The sequence below is a fragment of the Phaenicophaeus curvirostris genome, chromosome 5, assembly GCF_032191515.1.
Source record: "Phaenicophaeus curvirostris isolate KB17595 chromosome 5, BPBGC_Pcur_1.0, whole genome shotgun sequence".
NCBI lineage: Eukaryota > Metazoa > Chordata > Aves > Cuculiformes > Cuculidae > Phaenicophaeus > Phaenicophaeus curvirostris.
Genome location: NC_091396.1, coordinates 41905198 through 41932625, shown reverse-complemented (window position 1 = coordinate 41932625; position 27428 = coordinate 41905198). Strand labels below are relative to the sequence as shown.

Sequence of the window (27428 nt, the reverse complement as noted above, 5' to 3'; positions counted from 1 at the left end):
AGTAGAAACTGGTATAGGGTGAGTTGGTTCCTGTTTTCACTTAGGAAGTTACAAGATATTGTGTATTCTTTCCTCTGGATCTGGTGGTCTGTCAGAGCTGTCTTCTGATGACTTGTAGGCAATCTCTGCTGCAAAATGGGTGAAACCTTTGCTGTCTCTTATGTGTTTAATATTACACTTTATGAAGTAAAATATGACAAAAAGAATATTATTAATTTTATGTCAAAGTGACTTGCCAATCTATATAGCTTTTAAAGCTTTCTACATGTAGTGAATGACCTTGTTCTTCCTCTTCTGCACTGAGCAAAATTTTTACTTTAAATTTCGATTTTTGGAGGAAGATTTCAGGAATATATTAACTTCTTAGGATAATAATTGGAAACTCAGAAACTAAGCAGAATAAAACTTTGTCTGTTTGAGCATTAGGTTAGGGCTATTGTATATGATCCACTGAAGGCAAGAGAAGGATTTATTCAAACTAAAAAGTAAAGGTTAGCAATACAAGAGATAACTGTTTGATTATTCTTTGGGCCCTGCTTTCGATTAGAAGACAGTACTGGAGCTGAGAATCTCTTAAAAATGTGTAAATAAGCTAATACGCTTTTGGTCTAACATTAGCACTCTGATGACTTTTATTTTGTATCTGAACATTCTGTTGGGGTTCTTGTTTAGCTTGTAAGACTAAAGGGCTGGAAATGCAGGGGTGAATGGTGAGGGAACAAGTTTGGTTTTGATACTATCCAGAAATTCCTGGTGATAGCCTTCATTACTTCAGCTTTCCTGTCTTGAAACTGAATATGATTATGGAACATCAAGTCATGGTATGACCAAAATATAGGCAGAGGGGTTAAAATTTTGCTAGTGGGTATGTTGAATCACTTTGTTTACACTGTTTCTGTGTTTTGCTAATCCGACTAGCTGGGTAGGTGGCGTTTATACTTTTTCTTAAATTGGAGTTGGCCTGAGTGACTCAGCTTTAGACTTTAACTTGGATAGCTTCATGCAAGACGTACAGTGTGTATCATAGTGCTTATCAGTACATCCAGTAGACATCTTGCTGTTTCCAAGTCTAAACCTTCTTTTCCATCCTTTTATTTTGTTTTTGACTATGTTGATCACTTAATTATTGTATGCTAATTTTCTCCAGAATTTTTCACATTATTTTCGTCTAAAAATGACGCCAACTGTGGATAAGTACTGTTTCTTTTACACTTCATTTGTATGAATGAATGTATTTATTATTTGACATCTAAACATTTGATTTCTTTGGACTTGTATTTCATAGAGTTAATGGGGGGAAAATAAGAATTCGGACAGATTTCATATTCAACAGATGTGCAAAGTGCAGTTCACCACACTTTGTGTGGGTTAAGGAAGAGCGAGTGATATATTGATTCGTTTTGTTTTGTCATAGGCTCCACCTTTAAGCATTTTGTAAGTGCCGGAAGGACTGACAGTGATGATAAAATGCATAGCTATAGATATTCTAGTTCATCTACGTAACTTCTTCACCTTCCCTTACTGATGAAATAAGAAAGATGGTGGTTAAGTTCTTCTGATAAAACAGTACGACCCTTGATTACAAGTTACGTCCTAGAAGAAGTTAGTTCTGCTGTTTAATAGCAAAATGCAACATTGTTTAAAGAAAATCTTAGTAGTTCAACTCTATGAAGTCTATCTATAAATATGCCGTGGTATTTGAAGTATATTTTCTATGGCAAAACTCCTTTCCTTGTATTTTAAAGGAATGAATTTTAGTTTTATGACCCACCAGACCTGGGTGATTATCTTCCTAGGAAAAGGTTTAAGAAAACAGTTACTGTTACCTTAAAACTGAAGAATATTTTCCACAGAGGGGAAAAAAATCTACTATTCTGCAGCTGATGTGTAAAAGTGAAGTGTACTTTGTGGGGGAAAAAAAGCATGTAACTTGATAAGCTTTTATTTGAAAAGGTAGATGCATTGCCTTATGATTCCTGGTATTTTTCAGAATGTCGTTAGTGTTTCTTCTAAACTGATATTTCAGAAAAATATTTTGCCTGTTTTTTATTAATTTGGCGATGTGATCCATAGCTTTATGGCTACTGTATTTATTCATTTTATTTAGCTCAGTCTTTTGGATTCCTTCATAATCATCATCTTCTTTCTCCTGCTTTGCAATTGCCATCATGAGTACTGTAAGTATTAAAGAGGCAGTTTTCTGAGGTATAAGGATGTATCATTACTTGTCTCCCTCTTTGTTCTTCCTTCCTTTCTCATGTCCCATATCCCTGATAAGAAAATCAATATCCCTCATCTCTTTTCCTCCCCTTTGCAGGAACTGGCTTTGGAGATCTAAATCTGGTGTTGGAAAAGTTAACAGAAATGAATAGGCCCTCTTTGGTAACAGTGGAAGTTGTAGACTGTATTAAATATGGCTGAGAATTTTCAAGAAGTGCATTGTGTATGCATATAAAAATATTAAATGTGTACAATGGAAGGCGTGCTGTGATTGTAGTTAACTCTTTAAAGTTTTATTTTTTTTTAGGGAGAAGAAAGCCATAATTGATCCTTCTTTGTTTAAATACAAAGTTCAACCTATTAAAAAAGACCTATATGAAACTGTTATTGTTAAAGCATCTCAACTAAGGTAAATATTAGTATATGAAAGTTAAAATTATACTTTAAAACTGTGAGAGTTGTGTAGGTCATTGTAAGATGTTTTTGATGTAAACCAGCATTTTAAAATAATACATTACAACTAATGATTAGAGGCACAGGTACATAATACTGTTTCACAGGCTTTCTGTAGTGAGGAATCCAAGCTTTAGTATTAACACAGATACCAACTCCTTATAAGTCTCCGTGCTTTTATTGGCACACAGGTGAGACCTGCTGTTACTTCTGATAACTGTGCCTCCTGCTGTAACTGATGGAGTAGATGAAAAAAGTTTGAGAACCCTAGTCTATAATATTGATGAACTATTGGCAGTGCCTCAGCCTGACCAAGCATGTGGGAATTCACCCCCTCTCGTTTGTTGGCTTGAACCTTCGTGCCTGTAGCTCCCCATCTGAGAGATGTGAATGCTGCTTGTCCTTTTTTGCTTGTTTGTTTTCACCCTCTTCTGAAACGATAAGACTTCAGTTTTGTTTGGGGATCTTAAAAGCTACTGTGATGTTTGGAGGATGTAGCAGGGAAAAGTGCAGTTTGTCTGTATATATGTGTAGGAGAACAAACCAGGATCTTCAAAACAAAAATTACAGATGAATAAAACAGCTGTTCAAGAGTTACTTGGGTTTTGTTTTGTTCCTAAGGAAATTTTTAATTGATTTGGGGTTACACAGAGCAGCTATTAGTTAAAATAGTAAGGTTGTAATTTATATTTAAGAAAATGAGAAAAAGGATTAATCATATGATCTGTTACATGTGTTTTTTTCACATATTATCAGTTGTGCTTCAACAATAATTAAAGATCTTTGTTGATAATGCTACCTTTCTTTTCTAATACAGCCGGAGGAAACATCTCTTTTCTCGTGATAGACTTAAACTTTTTCTGAAGCAACACTGTGAACCGCATGATGGAGTCATTAAAACTAAGGTAAATAAGAAGGAATAATTTTCAATGTAGACTATTGACCCTATTCAGTCTTTTTTTTGCTTTTCCCTATTAGCTGCACCAAGCTTGTTTTTTAAGCTACATCAAGTTTATCGCTTTGTAAGTACATTATATTGAGTTAGTATTTGAGTTTTCAAAAACAAAAGCTTTTTTTTTTTTTTGTTTTCAAAAACAAAAGCTTACTGCAACTTTTTCTGTAAAAAGTTTTTGTTATCTTTTGCTTGAGAAGAAGATGGTAGTTTTTTCTGCATGTCAGGTAGGATATAATGATCTAATTTCTTCTTTAGCTGCCTGTTTAGAGAAGTTTCCCAAAATAAAAATGGGAGGCTTTATCTTGAAAAATGTTATTTATTAAAACATACTTTTGCCTAGTCTAACATGAGATGTTTTCATTCCTCAAGGTATGCAGCTGGTATTTCTAAGTCAACTAAAAATTAACTGTCACTGTTTTGGTATAGTAAGCTAATAGTAATCTGTTGCAATGCTTTTAGCTGGAAAATAATTTATTGTAGTTTGAATTCAGTCTCCAGATCTTCAGTGAGACAGAAGAAGCAAAGAGTGCAAGTGGCGGGAATGGGCTTTTGGTGGGGCCTTAGATGCTGAAGATGTTAAGATGTGTATTTTTGTCCTCTTCTGTAGAAATATATGGTGATATTTCGTACAAGTTCAGACTAAAGTTTACATGTTAGTCCATGCGAGATGACTCTGAGAATTTCTGTTTCCTTGTCCTCAAGGAATTGAGCAGCTTTTCCTACACTTACCGAGTAGTCAGCAATTTTCCTTGCCTTGCTTGCCGTGCCACAGGAGATCCTGGACTCTTTCACTGTGCATTGCAGCCTTGACCCTGAAATTCTTCCTATCTTCATCTTGTTTTCAGAAAGCAGCATGTTTGTTTATTATGTCTTGTATTTTGTGGATATGTTTAAAGAGGAATTCTCATACAGCTGTGTAACTGCTCATTCTGCACAGGAAAACTGAGATGAGACCATCGATGAGAGTCTGAAAGTTGTAGAAAATAAGAAGGCAACTAATTTCTAAATAAGTTTGTAACTTCAAAGTCTGTCTCTTTTAAAGAAATGGAAATAGAAGAAAATATAGCTGAAAGGAATAACCACCCCCTTCCTTGTGCTTGTTAAGGTCGTGTCCTTGATGTGATACAGCGTGCTGAGTCTAGTGCTCTGTTAGTGAGGCTTTCTGGTGCCTCAGGAAAATTGTTAGATTTTGTATATGTATTTGTCATCTTTGCTTTGTCTGGGCATGTCGTGGAATGTCTCCTTGTTCCATTGCTGGTTGTTCAGTTTGGAGTGTCTCCTTTGTATCTTCATCCATACCTGTTGATTTGGGCAGACTTCCTGAAGTCACCAGGTTGAGAAAGCAAACTGGAAAAGAAGCTTTGACAATTCAGAATGAGAGAAGTCATGATTTTTTCTTCTCCTCTAGAATTGTTTTAAGTATGGTAGAGAATTATGTGATTCTTTAGTAAATCAGTTTTCCAGCTTTCTCTGTCAAAAGTCATTCTCGGCACACTTCAGTGACTTGCTAGGAAGATTGTGTCCAGTTATGTTTGCTGAAAGGCATATAAAGAAATAAAATCTTACCAAATGAGGCCAAATTCTATTTTTAAATGCGTGCTGCTTACATTATTATCCTCTTGGTGGATTAGCTCTACAGTTACACTATCTCAGAGTTTTATTTCTTATTCTAAGCTAACCAGTTGTGAGTGTAGTTACTTTTATTGTCGTTGTGAGTTAATGATTAATTAGCTTATATTTATGAATTTCGCGATTAATATCTGTTTTCATCTTTCTTACTAAGACAACATCAGTTGAAAAATATAATCTAGCAGAAAAAAGTTTCTCCGACTTCTTTCCTGATGACCCACCCACATTTATCTTCAGTCCTGCAAGCAGACGGCGAGGGAGACCTCCAAAGAGGCCATCTACATGTCTTGTAAGTAGTAGCATTTTTAATTCTAGATGAGACACATCAGTGTGGTTTTAAAGGTTTTCTGTTTCCTCTGAACTCTCAGAACAGTTGGAATACAAGGTTTGTGTTGTTTGGGTTTTTTTGTGGATGAACTGGGATATGTTATATAATTGCTGTTGAAGTATTATAGATTGCTTTTATAGTTAAGCTAGTAAAAGGGTCCATACTTGATCCATTAATTTCTTATTTTTGTCTATTATTTCTGTGATCCCACCAAGAAACTAGTTTTTCAGTGTGTTGTGAAGGTGCATAGAGATCTTGTCCCTTCTGGGAGTGATTAATAAATAATTTCCTAAAAAACTTCAATTTGGACTCAGATAAGAAAGCGTCACTTGCCTTCAGATACAGTTATGTCACTTATCTGTATTTAAACACAGTGAAGCTTAGTGCTCTAAAATCCTTTGTTTAAAAAGAAAACTGGAACAGAAAGTTCTGGGCTTCTTGCCTTCCTCCCCAACCATTAGGCAGGATGAGTAGTTAGCATATTTATGGGAAACTCTACAGCCTGTTTTTATTCTTGTTTTAGAGAACTGTTGAAAAATTGGGAATATCTGCTGATGGTCATTTCACTGTAGACATTATGTTCTTTTTTTTTCCACTCCCCACTCCAATTGCCTATCAGGAGGAAAAGACTACTGCTGAACGAAATAGCCAAGGAAAAAAAAGTAAAGTAGCAAGGGAAAAGATGAGATTCCAGAAGCAAAAAGAAGATATGCAGGCCATGGGTAAGTTGAGGTTTAGTCCTATGACTAGTAGAACCTGTTTTTACAAACCTGAGAGCAGGCCATAATTAGAGTATTTTTGGGGTTGTACCTTTCAAAGAGAAAATGTAGTAGGAGTGCACTGCCACATCACTATTGCAAAGTGCTCCTTCCAGTGGTTGGAATGTTTTCACGAATTTTTTTTTTTTTTTTTAAATTTTATCTGGAAAAATGTAGGAAGTTTGCAGTCCAGCTGTGTTGATTTCTATCTCTGATAAATAAAGAGCAAAAATTCCTGCAGAAGTTGGGATTCTGAAGCGTGTCTACTTTTTTGCATGTTTAGTGTCTTGTTAGTTTATGTGCTGGAAATGACAACACAGAACGAAGTCTGATCAACATCAAAGCTGCTTCTTTTCTTTTGTAACTACAGCTTCTAGAAGGCTAGTTAAGACACATTCTGGGTTAACCTTATCTTTGTGTTATCTTATTGCATCCCAAGCCCCAGTGCCTTTGAAACACTTCCAAACAGAGAAGTAATCGGGCTTGAAGTAAGTTGTATAAAGTGGAGATCCAAATGTATTCTTTATATTCTGCCATCTTGCTAGAAAGCTCTTAACAGCAAGTTGATGTTCAGACTTTGTAAATGCTTTCTTCTCTTTGTTGAGGGCACAAAATGATGATGAATGCATCAAATAACTAATAATAATTTAAAAAAATCCCTTGGTGTCTCACTCATTCTGTGTGTGCATTTTCGCCCAGTGTTGGCCCACAATTATAAACTTTTTTTTCTAAAGTTGCAGTTTGTTATTTTGAAACCAGCAACACATAATACTGGTTGTTTGAAGAGTTCAATCCGATCCAAATTTGAAAGTATACTTTCAAATACACTATATTAATATAATCAAATACTAATTTAAACATTTTACCTGTTAATAATGTTTAATTGGAATGGCAATTACTGGTATTCATAAAGAGCTGCTGTAGTACTGTACTAATGATGTAAAATAGTAACAAAATACCAAGTACCTTGAAAAATTGGTCGTCTTAGTCTGTAGAAGACTATGGGGGATCAGCTTCACTGCTCTTGTTTGCCTGGTGAAAGCCACTGCTCATATGTGTAGTAGCCATCTATAAAAGCAGTCTAGCCCGTTTTCAGAATTTTATAGGATGTAATCAAAATCTCTTTTTGAGTGCTGTGCACATGGTAATAGAAGTAAGGATTTTTTAAAATTTTCTTCACTTGTTATTCTAGCTTTCTTGTTTATTCAGTGAAAATGGTAAGCCTCCCTGGTCCCCTGTTATTTGTTAGCCTGTGTGTGAGTAGACAGACATTGTGCACAGAAAGTGGGAATTTGTATCCTGCTGTTCTTCTGCCAGCAACTACAAAGAAATGTGGATCTCCTTAGGCAATAACATTAATTACCAATTAAAGTTCAGCTTCAGCTGTGTAACTTGCACAAAACCCACTGAAATACTAAGTAGGTTTCAAATGTGTTGACTTTTCAGTAATTTAGTAATAATTAAATATTTAAAGATGACTTTTTTTAAAGGTTTTTACTATCACCAATATATCATGGTTGTATGCCACGCCTAGTTATGACATGCTTTTATTAAGCAGTCATTACTAAATATCTTGCTGTAATTGCATGATGTCAGAATCGGTTCTCATTTTTGTGTCACTTGATAGAAAACAATAAACAAGTAGTAAACTTCTGTATACTCATAAAAAGAGAAAATTGAGTTTATTACAGTGATGACAACCTTGTAAAACATGTATAACAGTTCGGCTTAAAATTCTGATTCTCTAAAGAACTTTCAAGTAATTGAATTTCTGGTTGGCATAGAAACAATTCAGTCTTCCTAACAATATCTTTTTCATATGGTAATTATAAAAAGATCAGTCTGTTTAGCATAGTTAAATAAAATTAACATTTTACAAAAGAAAAAATAACTTTGGTTTGCTTTTTGGTGTTTTTCTTACATAGCTTTTGAAAAAGCTAAATTGAAACAAGAGAAAGCAGACGCTCTAGAAGCTAAGAAAAGGGAGAAAGAAGATAAGGAAAAAAAGAGAGAAGAATTAAAGAAGATTGTGGAAGAAGAAAGGATGAAGAAGAAAGAGGAGAAAGAGAGACTCAAAATAGAAAAGGAAAAAGTAATGCATTTGCAGTATATGTTTCACATAGGAACAGCATACTGGCCTTCTAGTTTACTTTTTATTAGTTGCTGTCTGTTTCAAGTTACTTTTCTGTTAACTGTTTTCAGTTCGTAGAAGTGCGCTTTAGAAGAATAGGCAGTTATAAGATATGATTATGCATTTGTAGTTCTGGATAATATTCTCTGTAATTATAATTTGCAAAAAGTTCACTTTGAGCTTCTAAAATAATTTGGTGGGAGATTTTTGCCAATAATGCATGACAGTATTTGGTTGATGGTTGTCTTCTTCGTAACTGTTAAAGTTCGTACTGCACCAGATTCACACCATCTTAAATGATTGTGAGTTTACTTGTGGTTTGGATGGAAACTGCTAAATAACTTTTTGTCACTTTGAATATGAAGTTATTTATTCCACTATATTTTACTACAGCTACATCCACAATCTGTTTTGATTGTCTTTGTTAGTGGTAACTTTCAGAAATACTTAGTGTTTTAGATATTTTTCCTTGCAATTTCCATTAAAAAAACCCAGCCAACCAGCCCAACAAAACCTCTTGTCTAGCAAAGTATCACCACAGTTTACTTCTAAATGTTTTTGCCTTTATGGTTTTACAAAAAATGAAAATTATTAGATTTCATTCTATTTAAATATGGTTTAGATTTATTTTTCAGTGTGATTGAAAGTGGCACTTTTGAAACTATAATAAGGTGATCTGACCCTATTTTATATACAATTGTGACTCTTTTTTCAGGAAAGAGAGAAGCTACGTGAAGAAAAAAGAAGATACGTGGAATACCTGAAACAGTGGAGTAAGCCTAGAGAAGATATGGAATGTGATGACCTTAAGGTATGACTGAACTTGGAATACATCAAGCTTGCACTTTACAGGGTCCCAATATATATTCCCTGATGCAGAGAAAGATCTAGATCTGATCTGAATGCTGCGAGTTGGGAATCACCTGCTGTCGTGTAATTCCAAGTGGTGATGCTAATAAGATCATCTATATCTGCATTTTCCCACATCAGAAAAACTTTACAGTCCTAGTGTGCAACAGGTGTATTTTTAAAGCACTGATCTTGCTGAGTGGAGGGTTATTGAATATGCCTGACTTTTCTGTTAAATACACAACATGAGCTCACCAAGAATAAATCAGAGTTACTTAAAAGCTTTGACTAATGAAGAAATGAAAATTGTGGCTGTAAAAGGTAGAAAGGACATTAGCTTGTTACTCCCCATAGCATTGTTTTGATTTAAACTCTAGCAGTATCCTTGCTTAACAAGCATGTTTCTGGATGTTCCTGGAAACCTATAGAAAGTAAAAAGAATTTGCCTCCCAAAGAACTTAATGTTCTAAACAAGAATATAGTGTCGCTGTACATAACAGAGGATTGTCTAATGTTATACATTTATGTATACTTTATGATTAATTTCGGCAGGGGATAGCAAAAAGGAGGCAAAATTGGCAGAAAGGCAAGGATCAAGGATTATTTGAGATACAAAGAGAAAGAGGACAAGTGCAAATAGAGGAGTGTTATATGAAATGAAGTGATAACACTGGTTGGGAGGAGTATGAGAATTGAATATGTTTGCAGGAAGAGCTGTATGGACCCTTGAAGATGAAAGTGAAAACTCTTAGCTGTGTATAGAAAGGGAGAAGAAACTGAAGAATGGGAAGACCATTGTCAAAACCAGAGGAAGCTGTGCAAAACAGTGCTGTTGTATTTCAATTTGAAAAGAGAGAGGGATAGGGTGGGAGAGTAGTATCATCACTACAGTGAAAACTGATAAGAATATGAATAAACATGAGTCTAGGTGAGGAAGCAAGAAGAAAAATCCACCCATAAACTGCTTTTCAAAATCTTCCCTTCTCATGAAATGTGTGAAATATCTCTTCTGAAAGCACAGTACTTAGCATTCTCCTTGTTAATTTTTGTGAAATACCACCTTTATGGAAAGGAGGCATCATTCTGGACATCATTTGATTCTCTACTAAGAAACACTAGTTGAAGACAAATCTCATAGTTGCATTAAGAGACTAATTTGAAAAATCAATCTCAATGTTAGATGCTGTCATCTGTGATTTGGAGGTGATGTCTCTGTCAAGTGATCTTGTTATGTGGTGACATCAGCTCCCTTTAAAATGTCTTCAGCTGTCATAACTGCCTTACCAATGCAAAAAGTCAAACACACTGTCGTTAGATATGATCTTGCATGTCCAAGTATTAGATGAGTGTGTTTTTCTGTGAATATGTTGGGTTTTTGTTTGCTTGTCTTTGCAAGCAGTAATGAGTAACTTTTTAAGGATATGTTGATTTTTGCTTGTCTGGACAGTTCCAGCAAACTTAAATTAAAAACTCTTGTGAAATAATACAGGTTTATAGGAAAAATCTTGACAGCAAGGGTCTCTAACTTGTAGTGGATTTTAGTTCCTTTAAACAAAGATAGAAAATTGTTCAGCTTTGCAAACATTAATAAACTTTCATCTCAAAGGATTTTATGTCCAAGTTGCATGCTTTTTGGTTTTTAAGCTTAGTACTACAACGGATGTTACTGTGATGATTGATTATGTGTCTTGCAAAACTATTTGAAGTAAAATGTAAAGAAACCCAACAGATACACTCCTTAGAACCATAGACTTTTCGGTTTAATCACTCGTGTACTCTGCAGAAACCAAATACAATATTAAGTTGTCCCATTTGGATTGCAGGAACTTCCTGTTCCAATGCCAGTGAAGACAAGACTTCCTCCTGAGATCTTTGGTGATGCTCTGATGGTTTTGGAATTTTTATATGCTTTTGGAGAACTTTTTGATCTTCAAGATGAATTTCCTGAAGGAGTGACTTTAGGCAAGTTCTTGTTTATGTGGCAAGGTGCTGCAATTTTGTGGTGCTTTTCTCTTAGCAAGCAATCAAATGTGTTAAATGCATTGAAGTACCAATGCTACAATTTTTTCTGTACAGTTTTAATATGTCATTGCTTACATGTGCATAACAATAGTTTTCTCTTCATAGTTAACTTCTGCGTTGTTTATAAAATCAAAATTAATTTCAGTGTAGAAGCTGTTAATCTACTTACCCTCTCCTTGTCGTTTTACTTTTGCACTTATAGATTAAGAAAATAATGTTTTGTCAGCACTCTTTCTGACAGCATCGCCTTAGGAATATTTATAGTAATTTATGGTAAAGTGACTTGATTAGCATACCTGAAGGGGGAAAATATGTTTTCATTCTTCAGTACGTAATCATTTTCCAACTTTGCGGCAAAAGTGACGCTTCTTAAACTTTATTCACAGAAGTGTTAGAGGAAGCTCTTGTAGGAAATGACACTGAAGGCCCACTGTGTGAATTGCTGTTTTTCTTCCTGACTGCCATCTTTCAGGCAATGGCCGAAGAGGAAGAGGAAGTGGCCAAAGATCAAATAGCTGATGCTGAGACCAAAGGTCAGATCCTTAATTTTACTGCTGAAAAACTGAAATTCTACTGGAATTAACTTTAAACTGCATGATTGTTGGAATTCCTTTGTTTAACCTGGTCTTATTATGCATGGATATTGTATGTAAATTGACTTGTTTTTTCTTTTATCGGAAAGTAAAGCTTTAAGCTGGGCATGGAGGGTGGGATCTGGGGGCAATAGAGAAAAAGCAAGGTCATTGTTACTACAATTGTATCCAGCAAAGCATAATAAGATTTTAACAGCACTTGCTTATGTTTTGGAGATGAGGGAATGTGGTCTGTACCTTCCTCCTCCTTCAGCACTGTTAGTGTTTCTCCTGAGGGCCTAGAAACAAGGCATTTTCCTAAATCTTCTCAAAGGTCTCTGTTTCTAGCTATAACAAAAAAAAAATCTGAATCCAACTGAATTAAAAAGTAAAACTCCCTGGCACAACTGTAATGGAGAATTCTATATTCATTATTCATTGTCCTTCAAGAGTTAAAAGTATGCATCAGCAACTCCTAGATACTACCCGGTCTTTGTTTTTCCAGTAAAGGATTTTGGTCACTCTGCCTTTGGCCTTCACTCTAAGGTTGAAGTTGCCCATATTTTCAGAGGCATTTGATGTATGCTAACCACTGGAGAGAAGGAGTGCAGGCTTTGTTCCAAATTTATGTGGTCAGGGCCATTATGTATGTGTCTTCATCCTTAGCAGACTGGCTTTGTCATGTATTCAAGCAGCTCAGCAATTCAGACCATGATCTGTGAATGCTCTAAGCCTCATACTGCAGAGTGCTCTACCTGTAAAATCCAGCTGATGCTACAGAGTGCTTTGCAAAGGGTTTGCCAATAAGACAAACTTAATATCTGTGTCCCGTTTGCACAGTTTTGGGTTTTAATGCCTTCAGAAGGTGCTTCTCCCTTACTTCTTTTTTTTCAGCTCAGCTATTACCGTGGATCAGGGAACTGATCTGACTACTTTATGCCCATCGAGTATCTAGTGATGGTCTCTCAAAACAGTGCGTTGGTGTAACTGAGGAGGTAGAAGGCAGCATCGAATTGTGTCACAGGGTCTTGAAAATATTTTGAGATGTTACTGTTGTGTGTACGTACCTTCTGTGTTTTTGAATCTGAGATCTGAGACTTCACCTAGTCCATTTGGCTTCTGCAGGGCTCAGTGGAAAGGGAAGGCAACCATTGCCACACCGTTGTTAATCAGTATGTCCTGTGTTTTGAACTGACAAATTTTGCAGTCTAAAGGAGAAACATTCATCCTTCCTGCTAGTCTTTTTTTCATTAGAGATAGACAGGAGCAAAAGAGCACTCCTTATTTGAGATCAAGTGTTTCCTGTTGTTCTCATCTAAGACAGATGTGTGAGGTACAGGAAGGTTCCTTTTAATTCCTCCCTTGAAGACCATGCCTATTCTCATGCTTAAGCTTTATATTCAATCTATAAAATGTCTTTGCATACAGCATTGATGCTATCTTCAGCAGTAGATGCTGCTCTTGTTAATTGAATAAAGTTACAGATTTGGTATGTTGTTTACAAATACAGACTGTATTTTAATAAGTGTTGAATTAAACTTGATCTTTTAACTACTAATAACATTGCCTGGGCAATGTAAGCAAGGATTTCATTATCAGGTAATCGTAAAATAGTTGATTTGATACTCTGTTATTCATAGGAATGATCAGAAAAAAAAGTGAAGTAACTTTCAGGTTTTAATTTGACTATATAGGGCTGGCAATAGCAAAAATCTGCTATTTCACTTCTAGTTCAGCAGAGCTGTGGGCAGGAAACTTAATCTGTTCTTTCACTTGTCTTTGAAATTTTAGGCATCTTCTTTACTGTAAAAGAACTACATGTTCTTGGCATTGAAATTCTGACTGTCCAAACTAGTACTAGTCAGCGTGTTTGCTCACTTAAATTCTATACAGGCAGTGTTTCTGCAACAGAATACCCCATGGGTGGAGGATTTTGGTTTGTACAGTACTCTTCCAAACCCCATTACACAGATATAGTGAGAAAGGAGTTGCAGCAGCTATTTTTGCAATATCTGAGTGACCGTTTTCAGACAACGTCAGTCATCATAGAAGACTGTTGTGGATTTGCTTTTTTGTCTTGGTTTGCATTTGTGAGTCTTTATTGACTTGGTGACTGCTTAATGGTTTGGACTTGAATAAACAGCATACAACATTGAGAAAGTTTTGCCAGCCCTCTGAAGAAATACCTGTAAGTGCTAAGGAAGCTTCTCTCTAATAAACAGGAATTTTGCTGTTAATCCCTTTCACTGCCTTGCTTTTCTGGTCTATTTGCTAATGTGTGATGCTCCTTGTTAAATGCAGATGTCTGTTTTGGTGAAATATGGTTTCTTTGTAATGCCTTAGTTGTTGTATTTGTGCTGAACAGTAAGGCTATATCTAAGTTTGAGATTGAAAGTATATAGTGAATGATGATAACCAGTATCAAAATGACTGATCAGTTTGGATGGTCTTCCCTAAAAATAAAATAATCATAGGAAATAGCAGTTCACTTGAGGGAATGAAATATAGATGTTCTTGTATTGTTACTGACTTTTGCTTTCAAGTGTGTTTACAGATTCGGGTTGCTGCCTTTTATGTTGTTGTGCATGTTTTGTGCATTGTGGTTGCTTTCACGGCTTATATGTAAGGGAGAACAGTGTAGCATGTGGTGCATGTCTGTAGCTTTTAGTTGGATTTTTAGTTGCATATAAAGATAAGTAAATTTTAATGCAGATATTGGATTGAGTTTTGAATACATTATGCCTTTGTAAATACTGATCCTCTTTTTGCTTTGTCTGCAACTTATAAAAAACCGGCTTGCTTTCCTCCCCTCTACAGTACAAATTTTAATTTGCACTAGAATAAAATGTTTATTTCCTTAAAGATTTAACAGAGGCTTTGGATGAAGATGCAGACCCCACAAAATCTGCACTGTCTGCAGTTGCAACTTTGGCAGCTGCATGGCCCCAGTTACACCAGGGTATGTGTGGGTTTCAATTTGTTTTGTTACTATTCTTATTTTGCTCTGTATTTTAAAGTACTTTTTAACATTCATATACGTTTAAATGTCTATATAAAATAACTGTTCATTCTTCTCAACTGTAGGCTGCAATTTGAAAAACCTGGATCTTGATAGCTGCACTCTTTCTGAGATTCTCAGACTTCACATTCTAGCATCAGGTGCTGATGTAACATCAGCCAATGCAAAATACCGTTACCAGAAACGAGGCGGGTTTGATGCTACTGATGATGCTTGCATGGAGCTGAGATTAAGTAATCCTGGTCTCTTGAAGAAACTTTCAAGTACCTCAGTGTATGATTTGTTGCCAGGTAATAAGAGACAATAATTGTTAGACTTGATTAGATTGCTCATGAAGTGATTGGTTTTGTAACTGCTTCAGATCAATAATGGTCAGGATTTACTAGTCACAGAATAATTTATGTGACAAAGGACCTTCGGTCACCTAGACCAACACCCACTTCTTATGCCCTGTCCCCCACAAGCACGTCCCACCAGATCAGAGGTTGTAGAGTTGGACAGTCTCATTACTTCTGTGTAACTTTTAAATCCCATTTTAAAAAATGTTAGCTTTTCTTGCAGAAAGGGATCTTCCTGGGAAAAGCATCTGAGCATTTGATTCAGCCTGTGCTTTTTATTGCTGTTGTGGTTTGAGTCTTCTGTTTGTTATTTGGAAATGGAGAGAAAAAAAAACCCAAACAAACTATCTACTGTTCATTTGTCTCTGTTTTGAAGATAATGTTACATTTTAGTTCTTTTTTTGTGCTAAAAGTTAGTACATTTAAAAAGAAGGGCTTGTATCTCTAAGCAAAGCAGACATTTCAAGAAATGCCCCTTTGCAAGTGCAGCTGCCGCACCACAAATGTTTGACTGTTCACTTTTTCTTGAATGAGAAGCAGTCTTCAGTCTGGAGTGTGTAAGAGTAAGGCATATTTATCAGTTGGATAATGAAATGTATTTGGTCTGAATTTTATTAGGAGAAAAGATGAAGATCCTCCATGCCCTCTGTGGGAAACTTCTGACTCTGGTCTCCACGCGAGATTTCATCGAGGACTCTGTTGATGTGTTACGACAGGCAAAACAGGAGTTCAGAGAATTAAAAGCAGAACAGCATCGCAAAGAACGAGAGGCAGCAGCAGCAAGGTAAAACTAGAGTATGGAAAGCTAAATTTTGTTGCTACAAATTAGCGTGATTCTTTGATTGCAAAAGACATATGAGAAATAATAGTAGTGTTTGTGTTTTATTTTGGTTTCTTGACACCCTAGATGGGAGTGAAACTTCATAGTGCTAAACATTATGCTTTCCCATGTTATTGCTGTTTTTTAGATGATGCCGTAGTAGAAAAGAAAAAAGTTGGCCAGATCGGACACTAGATTAATTGCAACTGCTTTTCTATATTCTGCTTATTATTAGGATACGTAAAAGGAAAGAAGAAAGGTTAAAAGAACAAGAGTTAAAAATGAAAGAGAAACAAGATAAGCTGAAGGAAGAAGAGCAAAGAAATCCTCCTGTAGAAGTATCTGTTGGGTATGATATGTGGTGTTACTGTGATTCATATAGTATAGCACTTTTCAGTTATGGGACCAGACCTTGTCTGTCTAGTTTTCATTGACCTGATGATATACAAAATTAGATTATAGTTCAAGTGTATAGCACATAATGTTGATATTATTTTTCTTGCTAGTACTCTAGAATTGCTTTATGAAAATGATTTTATCCAGTACCTGAAGGGGCTACAAGAAAGCTGGAGAGGGACTGTTTACAAAGGCTTGTAGTGATAAGACTATGGGGAATGGCTGTAAACTGGAGAGGGGCAGGTTTAGACTAGCCTTAAGGAGGAATTTCTTCACCATGAGAGCGGTGAGGCACTGGCACAAGTTGCCCAGGGAAGCTGTGGCTGCTCCATCCCTAGAGGTGTTCAAGGCCAGGTTGGATGGGGTCTTGGGCAGCCTGATCTGGTGGGAGGTGTCTCTGCCCATGGCAGGGGGGTTGGAACTGGATGGGCTTTAAGGTCCCTTCCAACCCAAACTATTCTGTGATTCTGTGGCTCTGTTAAAAGCTTAACTGGTTTACCTACTGGGAGGAGACACCTGCAAAATCTATTTTTTTTTTTTTTGCATTACTTTGTCTTCCACTGATCTAATATTTATGAATATCTTCATAATAGATCATTTTTGTTCATTTTCTAATTTGTGGAATAGGTCTTATTTAAACTAGGTAATACTGACCTCACGTAATAGCTCATAAATCAGATTTAGTAGTAGTTAAAAAAAAAAAAAAAGTCCTGTGCTATCCCTGGTTATTTTCATAAAAACAAGAGGTTTTATTCTATTAATAGAACTATGGTTTGAGGTGATAGGATTCATGTACATGTAGCTGTAGAGGATTCCACAAAAACAGCTAAGTGTATATACAGCATTATATCTTTACCTGCTTGAGGAAGGAGTTAGTTAAATAAAACTGCTTACAAAAGGTGAGCATGGCCCAAAGACATATTTGTGCTGTGTTTTTGGAACTATTATTGAGGAAAAAAAATATGTAGAATTTAATTATATTTGGTCAATAAGGGAAAAATGTGTAATAAGTATTTTATAAAATAGTATACATTTTGATGAGGAAGCATTTCTTTAGTCGTGAAAAAAATAGTTGGGGTCAGTAGAACTATGTACACTAACGTGTCTCCAAAAAGGATGTGATTATAATAACACTCTTCAAATGAAAGAGTGACTATGAAAAAGCAGGTTTTAGTCTTTAATATTAAACTTTCCATTTACAGTTCAGTGGGCTGCTTCTGAATTTTAGTATATTCTATGATTTAAAGTTTATTTTATAAAAAGCATTATAAGTCTTCTACTAACTTAAATAATTATGAGAGGAAGATATTGTTTGTGTTGAAGATGTCAAATTGTATTGTGTATTTTTTTTTCTCTTCCATTCAGCTTTTAATGCATGGTTAGTCAGTTAGTCACCTTTTGTTTATCTTATTGTCAGGGAGGAGGAACGGGAAGACCTTGATACTAGTACAGAAAGCAAAGAAATTGAACCTAAAGAGCAAGACATGGACACAGTGACAGAGGATGAAGAAGAGCTGGGACCAAACAAGAAACGAGCAAGAGGTAACACATTAATGTATTTGTTCATTTGTGTAAACGTATGCACACGCATACACAGACACACGCATGTATGTCTGCACTCAGTTTTACAGTAAATTTTTATTGTAAAAGGAGAAGAAAAGCAAAACAAAACAGAAAAAAAACCAAGAAAAAGACACCCAAAACCCAAACATGATCAGGTGCACCGAGCTGGATTGATGTAGTTCTAGGAGTCAGCTGTACATTCTTTCACACTTCTGCTTCTTCCTACCTTCCATACTTGCTGTCTGGGTTCCTCTTTTTGTCTAAAAAATCTCATTCTATTGCCTTACCAACCATTACAGTTTTGAGTAGTGCACTCAGGGAATTGTAGGACTCTGATTTCATGGAGTATGGTGTGGGTTTGATTCTTATTATTAGAAAGCTGCAAAAATGACAGGTATTTTAAAAGAAAATATTATATTGAGTGCTTTGGTTTAGTTTGCCCTTGTTAATGATGCAGCATGCCTTCTATACAAGAATACAACCAGGTTTATCCCCAGATTTAATTTCCTTAGCAGTGTGCTAGTAGGAGCTGTGGTGCAGTAAATGGCACAGCCTGCTACTTGTAATTAAACATGGATATCGCCAGAGGAGGGTGAATTGTTTATGACTTTGTGCTGCTCGCCCATCTGTATCTGTCCCCATAAAGGCCTTGTGCTAGCACCTGTGCCAATAAAAGTCCGGGATAACTGTGGACTTCAGGTTGCAAACCTCTTACTGTTCCTAATAGCATCTGGGAGAGAATTGTTCAGTAGTACACATTTGCGTGTTTACTACAGCTTTATGGCAGCAAAACAGTGAGGTCTTAAACAGAATTTCAAGTTTTTCAAATGGCCATATTTGAGACATTGTGCCTACAGGACAAACAAGTGTTATTTCATTCCTATAACTGGAAGAGTTGAAGGTCACCCTGGAAATAGGTAGACATTAATTCCTGACAGCATCTTTCGCCATTACATGTGTTAATTACAAGATGTACTTTTCTAGATGACTATGAGGACTCGATTCTTTGGTAAACTAACATGTAAACTGGAGTATTTTCAGCTAGTACAAGTTAAGGAAAAAAAATGTTAGTATATCTAGTTTAAAAAAAAATAAAGCAGCTTAACTGAGTTTGCAATAAAAGCTTATATATGGATTCTGGTTTTGCTGCAGGTCTTTGGGGGAGTTTAAGTTAATAATTTCAAATAGGGTAAATTTAGTCCAGAACATAGTTTGTATTCAATAATGAAATTGCTAGACTTTTACTTTGTCATGATAAGATGTTTTTATAACACACTTCTAAGTTCTTAATATTTAGGTTTTTTAAATAGTGTTAAATGACAGTGTCAGTAAATGAGACTTTGATCGAGTTTCTGCAAAGTGGAAGTACCCTAAAGATGGCTTCCTCTTTATTGAGGGAAGGGGGTTAATCACTTGAATTTTTTTTTTCTACAACTTGTACTGTTTCTTGACTGAGCTGGTGGTCCTTGACAGTGCAAGTTTAGATAATCAGAAAGGAACAGAACCAAATCTTGCCCTTTACTTGAGTTTTTGGTTAGCTATCATTCTTCTTCCTTTAACTTTTAGGAAGAAGAGGGAAAAATGGATACAAAGAATTTACAAGACAAGAAGAGACCACTTGTGAAAAGAGTGAACCTCTAACTCCTGAAGACAAAGAAGCTTTAAAACAGGAGCAACAAAAGAAAGAGAAGGAACTATTAGAAAAGATTCAGAATGCAACAGCCTGCACAAATATCACCCCATTAGGTCGTGACCGCCTGTACCGACGCTACTGGATTTTCCCCTCTGTTCCTGGACTGTTTATAGAAGAGGACTATTCTGGTCTTACAGAAGACATGTTGTTGCCTCGAACCTCTTCCTTTCAGAATAGTGTACAGTCTTGCACAAATGAACCTCAGGTATTCAGTAAAACTGGAGAGTCTTTGAAATCCTCTGAATCTACCTCCAATGTTGACCAAGATTCACATGCCAGTGTTGTTGTAGAGGTGCCAAGGCCAGTATATAAACCAAACCGTTGGTGCTTTTACAATTCTCGGGAACAACTGGACCAACTCATAGAGGCTCTCAATTCCCGAGGACATAGGGAGAGTGCCTTAAAAGAAACTCTTCTACAAGAGAAAGGTAGAATATATGAACAACTAAGCAGTTTTCCTGTGGAAAAATTCCATATTCCAGGTAAATGAAAGGTTCCTGATCTTAATTTGCTTCCACAGCTGTAATTGCTGTAGAATATTCTAGTAACCTCTAATTCTCTTTCAATTGTAATTCCTAAGAAATAAGAATAATTCTTAAGTGTTGTTTCAATCTGTGGAAAACAGGTTCGATTTTTTTCTTTTCCTTTTTCCTAATGGAACTTTGTGGTGTTTTTTTGGTGTTCTGTGCTTAAAGAAAGCAATAGATTTTTTTGTTACTTCACTGCTTAGTAAAATGGTGTTGGCTTTTAAGCAAACGTCTTTAGGGAGCAATTTGAGCTTTAGGAAAAGATTAAGTGCGGAATAAATACAAATAATCTGCTAAAGGTAGATCTTAATATTGATCATCTGATGTCCGTATTTCCTGTATGGTGAAAGGAAGCAGAAGATATAACACTGGAGACAGGAAGATCAGAAAGTGAGGCAATTACTGTTATTTTGATTCGTTGAGTATGAAATTTTTTTATAACATTGTATGTAATGCATGAAATTATTTAAAAGCCTTTCCCTTGTTCACAGTAGGCCAGTAATGATACATATTGCAGGGTCATGCTAAAATATTTACAAAGAAAAGTCACGTACTGGTATTAGTTATGTGGGTTAACCTCAGTGCAGTGGATTCTGTGACACTATTCTTTTCTATGTTTGTTTTTCTTTATTGTTTTCCTTCTTTTGGCAGAGGCTCAATACAGGAGGAGGAAACATCTCCAAAGCTCTGTTGAGTTTTATGGATTTCAAAATGTAGAAGTTTACTTAAAACCATCCTGGACCTAGGATTTAGGGTTTTTTCATTTTTCTCCTAGTCAAGTATTTTGCCATTATTGACTCAAATCACTGATAAAACCCTGCATACGCAAGCTTGCAGCTGGCTCGTTTGTGGTGTGTTGGTGGGTAGAGGACATTACCAAAATGAAACTTCTTGGGTTGATGTTTAAGAAATTGCATTTTGTTTTGAATTATGCCAAATTACTGTGAGGATTTCAAGTTACCTATGTTGGGGCAAGGGAGAACTATTTACTGCTTTACTGGGGTGTGTATGCTGGGGCATGTTTAGAACTCGTCTGGTACTACTAAACCCTAAACCAAGTTGCTGTTTCTTTTGGTGGAAACTAGCACAGCACAGAGTTTCTGCATAGTTATTTAGCTTTATTTGGAGGCCTTATGGCTATGTTTGTGGGCTTTGGTGAGAAACTGTCTATAATTTTCTGATGTATTTCTGTTTGTGTGTGTGGTTCCTTATTTTCCTAGTTGCTGTTCTTTTATCTATATTTTGTGTGTTGCTTTCTGCCCTGAAGCAACTTGATTTCCACAGCTGTAGGTCTTTCTTTTCTTTCTATGTCGTAACTGTGGAGTAACATTGATTTAAAAAAAAGACAGCTTTAAACTTTGCTTTATTATAGAGATCAAGAAAATCCAAATGCATTGGTCCAATAGCAATGCTGCCTTGTCATTGTGATAAGCAGTGACAAGTGGTCAGGTGTAGCTCTCTTCAGAAGGAGCTTTACTGCAGTGGGCTTGAGCTGCTGCCCTATTGCCTTCACTCAAATGACTTGCAGGACAAGTGAGAACTACTCCGTGATTCTCTTGTGCTGTAGGCTGCCCTTCTTCCTATTCCAATTCCCACTCAAAAGACCATGGAAATAAAATTAATGTATGGTATTGCTTGGTTTTATTCTAGTATCTATTAGGTTTTTTTCATTAGTTATTTGCAAGACAATTGCTCCTGTTTCAGTTTTTCTTGAGAAACAATTAATTTATTTTTTTTAAAACCCAAACCGACATTTCCCACATCCAGACATTAGAGTGTGCTGGTATGCATTTTGAGAATATTTGCATAGTTACTTTCAGATACAGGGAATTATTTCTGCAATTGAGAGTGTCTTAGAGATTAATCCCGTACTTCTTTAACAATGTCTTTATAGTATTTTTTTATTACATGCCTCTGAGTTCTTGCATTTACCTCCTCATCACTACACTCAAAGGATTTAAGGTATATCCTGTGAACAAAAACTATTGCCATCTATGCAGTTTTGCAAGCAGTAATTTAGGATCTGGGCATACTTTTAGCTCTTTCCTGTGGTTTTTGAGCTTTTGCGTGAATTTTCAGTTCTCTTGCAAAGACGTCTTTGCTTGACAGCCCATCATCAACTCTTCCTTTCTTTTTGTAAATTATCTTACTGTCTTGTTCCTTTTCTTCCTTGACTTTAATTAGAAGGCAGTCTAGTCTGTGCCTGTGTCATCTTTATCTGTTTGCTTTGTTTTAAAGGTAGGTTTTTAAGTGGGATTATATCTTGTTCTGTTAGTTTTTGCAATTGTCAACTGCACGTGCTTGTTTTAACTGTTGCCATCATAAAGATGTATGCAGGAAAGAAAACTGAGGAGTTCTGTAAAGTTACTGCCATCAAATACTAAAAATATTCAAAATGCGACTTTTCTTGGTGTTTTTTCTTCTTCTCCTTGCACTTACAGCTGTTGATTGTCTGCTGCTTTAGAAAGCATTCTAAGACAAAAGAATAGCTTTTAAATTGACAAGAATTTCTCAATCCTGTGACTTGGGATGAGTGGATACTAATCTATAGGTCTTCCCTTAAATGTATACTCCACTCTGTTGGATCAGATGTCTTAGTTGGCACAGAGATGTTGGTCTTGGCAAATGTTGCTACAGGAAGGGAGTTTTGAATAAGTGTTTTTTAGTTTCTTCAGCCCTTGTACTACCTTCCTCTCCACTAGTGGCTACCTCAAGGAACAAAATCCGCTAACATGAAGCTACTTGGTATTCTTGCAGACAAACCTCAAAGTGACATCAGACCTCCCTCAGGACGGGGAAGGATGCAGAATGCCCATGATGGATCTTATGTATCTGCAGAGAAGCAACTTGAACTGAGGCTTAGAGACTTCCTTTTGGACATTGAAGACAGGATCTACCAAGGAACCCTGGGGGCGATTAAGGTATGTGTGAATTGTAGCATACCTAGGAGTGTGGTGGTGCCGTCGAGTCTGTAACTTAAATGAGAACTCTTGCTTGCTGTGGGTTTTACTGAAAGCATAATTAAAGTAAGCGTAGACAGTAGTTGGCACTAAAAATCTATGGCCTTTGATTCCTTAGAAACTTCAAATTTTTATGTTTGCTTCAGGTTGCAGACAGACAATCTTGGAGAGCAGCCTTAGAACATGGGCGGTATGAGTTTCTGAATGATGAAAACAAAGAAAATGGTATAATTAAAACTGTGAATGAAGAAGCTGAAGAAATGGAAACTGATGATCAAGATAAGTTTATTGTGAAAGACAGGTAAGAGCTATGGTTTAAATAATGATGTTTTCCCTGTGAGTTTTATAATACAGCTCAGGGTTTTTTACCCTTCAAATTGTTTTTGCCCCTCAGTTCTTTGGAATGGTATTTTTGAAGATTGGCTGTGTAAAATGTGAGATTTTTGCATTGCTGTTTGTTTTCTATAGACGTTGTTCTATAAGACTAAGACACCAGTTTTTACAGCTTCTGCTATTCAGACATTACACTGCTCAAACCGAGCATTTATTGTCAAATATGGAATAAGTGAATTAATTAAAAAAAATTTAAAATGCAGAGAAAAAAATAGCCTGGCAACTTCTGTTGTTCCAGAAGGAAAAAAAAGACAAAACCAAAAAAAACCAAAACCAAAACAACCAAAAAAAATCACCCCCACTTTGTGGAATGAGTAGGAGTGTTTAAAAGGAAAAAGTGGGAAGGGTAGGAACGTTTAAAAGGGAAAATGGTAATAGTAACAAATTGCTGGTTTAACTGGCCAATATACCTCTTCGTGAGTCACAGCAAGAACCATCAGAGCAGCAGGCTGTGGTCTGAGTTAGGCTTTAGCACTGCAGCAAGAGAGAGATATAATCTTACAACTTTATGAATGATGATCCTTCTGTAGAGCAAGCTGCAACATAGTGAGAGAGAGGAAGCCTCAAGTCATGTAGTGTTACAATTGTAAAACTGTTTTGTTGACTTTCATTTGTTGTTTAAACAAATGTTTGAGGCGGAAGTGGAACTCTACAGTGTATTGGTGTTTGTGAATCAAAATATAGAAACTGAAAACTTCACAGAATGGTTTGGGTTGGAAGGAGTCTCTGGAGATCATGCAGTCCAATCCCCTGCTAAAGCAGGTCCACTTGCAGCAGGTTGCATAAATATTTAATTCTTAGAAGTTATATACTTCTCAGAAGTAAAGATGTAGCTTAGTTTACTTAATAAATATAAAATTGTATGCCTTAGTAGGATGGGAGTGTTGAAATATTGCAGGAAAAAAGATTTAATTGGAGGTGATGACTGCATTAATGTAGTGTTTGTCTAAGTTTTTGACTTCTTCTGCAATTAGATTTGTGAAAGCTGTATTTTGGATGAACTCTTGAATGCTGTGCTGGATGTAGGAATTTAAAGTTCTCTTAAGGTTTTTTTTTCTTTTTATTTCAGTTTTGCTGAATTAGTATTTTCATATAAGACTGCCCTTCAGATCCAAATTCTCTAGTTCTGTGCAAAGTAGACAGGGTCGTCCTTTTTTATATTAATTACAAAATTTATAGAAATTTGCTTTCTGGAAACTGTAACCTAGAAATTTTCCACCATTTTAAGACACTAAAATTTATCTGTCTCCAGTTACCTGGGACACTTGCTCCATTGCCAGCCCTCAATTCAACTGCAGAAGCTTGTTGCTTCATTTATTTTCTGTTTAATAGTGACTCCATCAAAGTTTCTGAAAAAAGGACTACTTTAATAAAGTCTTGCATATTATAACAGAGACAATGGGATTCTGAAATCATGTGACACTTTGCTTTTGATGCTGGGCTCTTTATCCACCTCAGAGCGAGTGACATCTCATTAAGACCTTGGAGTTTGAATAGCGAAATGTAAATAACTACGCAGGTTTTTTCCTGTTTGCTTTCAGACTCTTGAAATGCGTATGACTGCATAATACAATGAACAGCTTTTAAGCGTGAAAAAAAGAACAGGGGCAACCAAGAGCATTGCTTATTCACCAGAATAAAGCAGAATCCAGACAGTCTTTATTAGTATTTTTTTTTAATAAACCCTAAGTAGAAATTGAATTTTATTTTTATTAGCGTGAGTTGCTCTCCTATGCTATACTTAATCTTCCAGAAGCACAAACATTAACTACACTTTGAAAAGGTTACTTAGTCTTTTGTGAAAGAAAGCTGTTTTATTGGAAACTCACACTCTTTTTTTCCTCCTTACATGAAGAATTAGTAATTTTGAAAACTCTTTAAAGGATGAGAACATACAAGTTAAACAATTTTTTATTTATCATTCTAAAATTGCTTTCTGGTTTTATTTAATTTATTTACATTTTAAGAAAACTTACTAATTGTGGGGATATATGTGGTTGAACTTATGCAGATGGAAGTTTTGTAAAAGGCTGCCCTTCACTAGCAGAAGTGTTTTCACTGAAGACTTACTTGGAACCATGCTCTACAGAAATCTCTCAAACTAGCTGATAGATGTTGCATCAAATCTTCCAGAAATTTTAATAATTGTATTGAAATTTTGTCAACCACGGTTCTTGAAATTAAAGCTGTTACCTAAAGATGACTTAACTAGATAAACTACACTAATTAAGCAAACTTGAGAACTGCGATAACTAATCAGTTATCTGTCAGCAGTACCTGTTCATGTCCATAGTCCATACATGTAAATTAAGTGAAAATAAAAATCTACTACAGATACAGACCTGTACAAATATCTGTGGTGTTAAATTCAAAGTGGTTAAAAAAAAATGCATTTCTATTCTAGACTCGTTGGGTTAAAAACTGAAGCTCCAAGTGCTGCATCAACAAGTACAAGTACTCCTCAGCCAGTCAATAATGTGGTCCATTACTTGGCATCTGCACTGCTTCAGATAGAACAAGGGATTGAGCGCAGGTTTCTCAAAGCGCCTCTTGGTAAGCTTTCAGAATTGAAACTGTATGTCTGCAGTTCTGTGTAGGATCCTGTAACAAACAAACAAACCCCCAAAATACATGAGCACACCCCCAACCCACTTGCTTCTTCTGTGACTGGATGCTTTAGAGGGACATCATGTTAGTGAGAAGAATAGATAACTAACCTATTGCTGTGTACCACTAAAATTTAAAAACGTTAGATTGTCGCTTTATAAGGCCACAGATAGTGAGGAAATATTATTTTTCTTGTTCTTCTGCTTGTCCTGAATTACATGTATTAATTAGCAGCATATTTTACTTTTAAATACATGTCTGTTTAACCTGGATCATTTCAGTGATCTTGTTTTTGTGGCTCTACAATTATACTAGTGTATTGGGAGACAAACTGCACCGTTAGGCACAAATGAGTGAGCTTTTAGGGATAATATGCCATAATTCAGCATTAATGTTGAGCTCAGTGTATCATGAAACTATATCATAAATTTGGGGTTTGTGGGTTTTAGGTTGTAAAAATGTATGGCCCTTTTTATGTTGTTTCTGTGGAAGCGCTATAGGCCTGGCTTATCTGGATCACCTTGTTCAGCAGGAACAGTATATGTACAGTAAAACATGGTGCAAATTTACATTGCAAACTTTCAGATCCTCAGGTTTTGCATTTATGCTATAAAACTCGGAAATACAAGATTGCAAGAAAAATTTAAATTAAAGCACAATGGTAGCTCGACTTTAACACACATTCCTTCTTTCAATTCTGCTGAGCTCTGTGAGTGAGAGAGGGTCCAAACTGCATGGAGTCACTTTGTTTTTCAGTGAACCTGTAGGTCTGGATTCCTTAGGATACTATTGCACTTCAAAACTGGTATTTTGTATTGGAGAAGTGTGTAAAGGTGGTTTGTCCATCCCAAAGCAACTGTCATGGCCAGGCTTCCCTTCCGGATGCTGTGCTGTGAACGAGCTGTGCTCTATGCTCGAAGGAATGTCTTTACTTTTCACCTGCAAATAAATGCACTGCGTGATTTACCAGCACAGCACATACAAGGGATCCTCCAGAACAGGAGCTGCTACAAGTCCTGTTAAATTAGTATGCAGTCATTACCAGAGGAGGGTGGAGAAAAAAAAAGATTGTTAGGCTCTTGCAGGTTTTGCTGCACTAGTCTAAGGTGAAAATGTAGATTTTGATGTATTAATGCTAGATGTTAGTGCCCCGTGGCACAGTTGACCTAAAACTGTTTCTGCATCTTGGCTGCTC

The 27428-nt window shown here is 36.1% G+C and overlaps 1 protein-coding gene across 2 annotated transcripts in view; it reads left to right on the top strand.

The window, feature by feature from the left end:
• The window catches only part of BAZ1A (bromodomain adjacent to zinc finger domain 1A), a 65125-nt gene that overhangs the window by 24173 nt on the left and 13524 nt on the right, over positions 1-27428 (top strand). Inside the window, exons 5-21 of one of the 2 annotated variants that reach the window (XM_069858436.1) lie at positions 2528-2629; positions 3491-3578; positions 5412-5546; positions 6205-6307; positions 8269-8435; positions 9190-9285; positions 11147-11285; positions 11732-11878; positions 14781-14876; positions 15002-15226; positions 15893-16058; positions 16330-16443; positions 17908-18032; positions 19620-20228; positions 23031-23194; positions 23380-23534; positions 26031-26179. In XM_069858436.1, coding sequence (XP_069714537.1) covers positions 2528-2629; positions 3491-3578; positions 5412-5546; positions 6205-6307; positions 8269-8435; positions 9190-9285; positions 11147-11285; positions 11732-11878; positions 14781-14876; positions 15002-15226; positions 15893-16058; positions 16330-16443; positions 17908-18032; positions 19620-20228; positions 23031-23194; positions 23380-23534; positions 26031-26179 — 2780 coding nt within the window. The remainder of the gene's footprint in view (positions 1-2527; positions 2630-3490; positions 3579-5411; positions 5547-6204; positions 6308-8268; positions 8436-9189; positions 9286-11146; positions 11286-11731; positions 11879-14780; positions 14877-15001; positions 15227-15892; positions 16059-16329; positions 16444-17907; positions 18033-19619; positions 20229-23030; positions 23195-23379; positions 23535-26030; positions 26180-27428) is intronic. The other variant, XM_069858437.1, reaches the window with a different exon arrangement.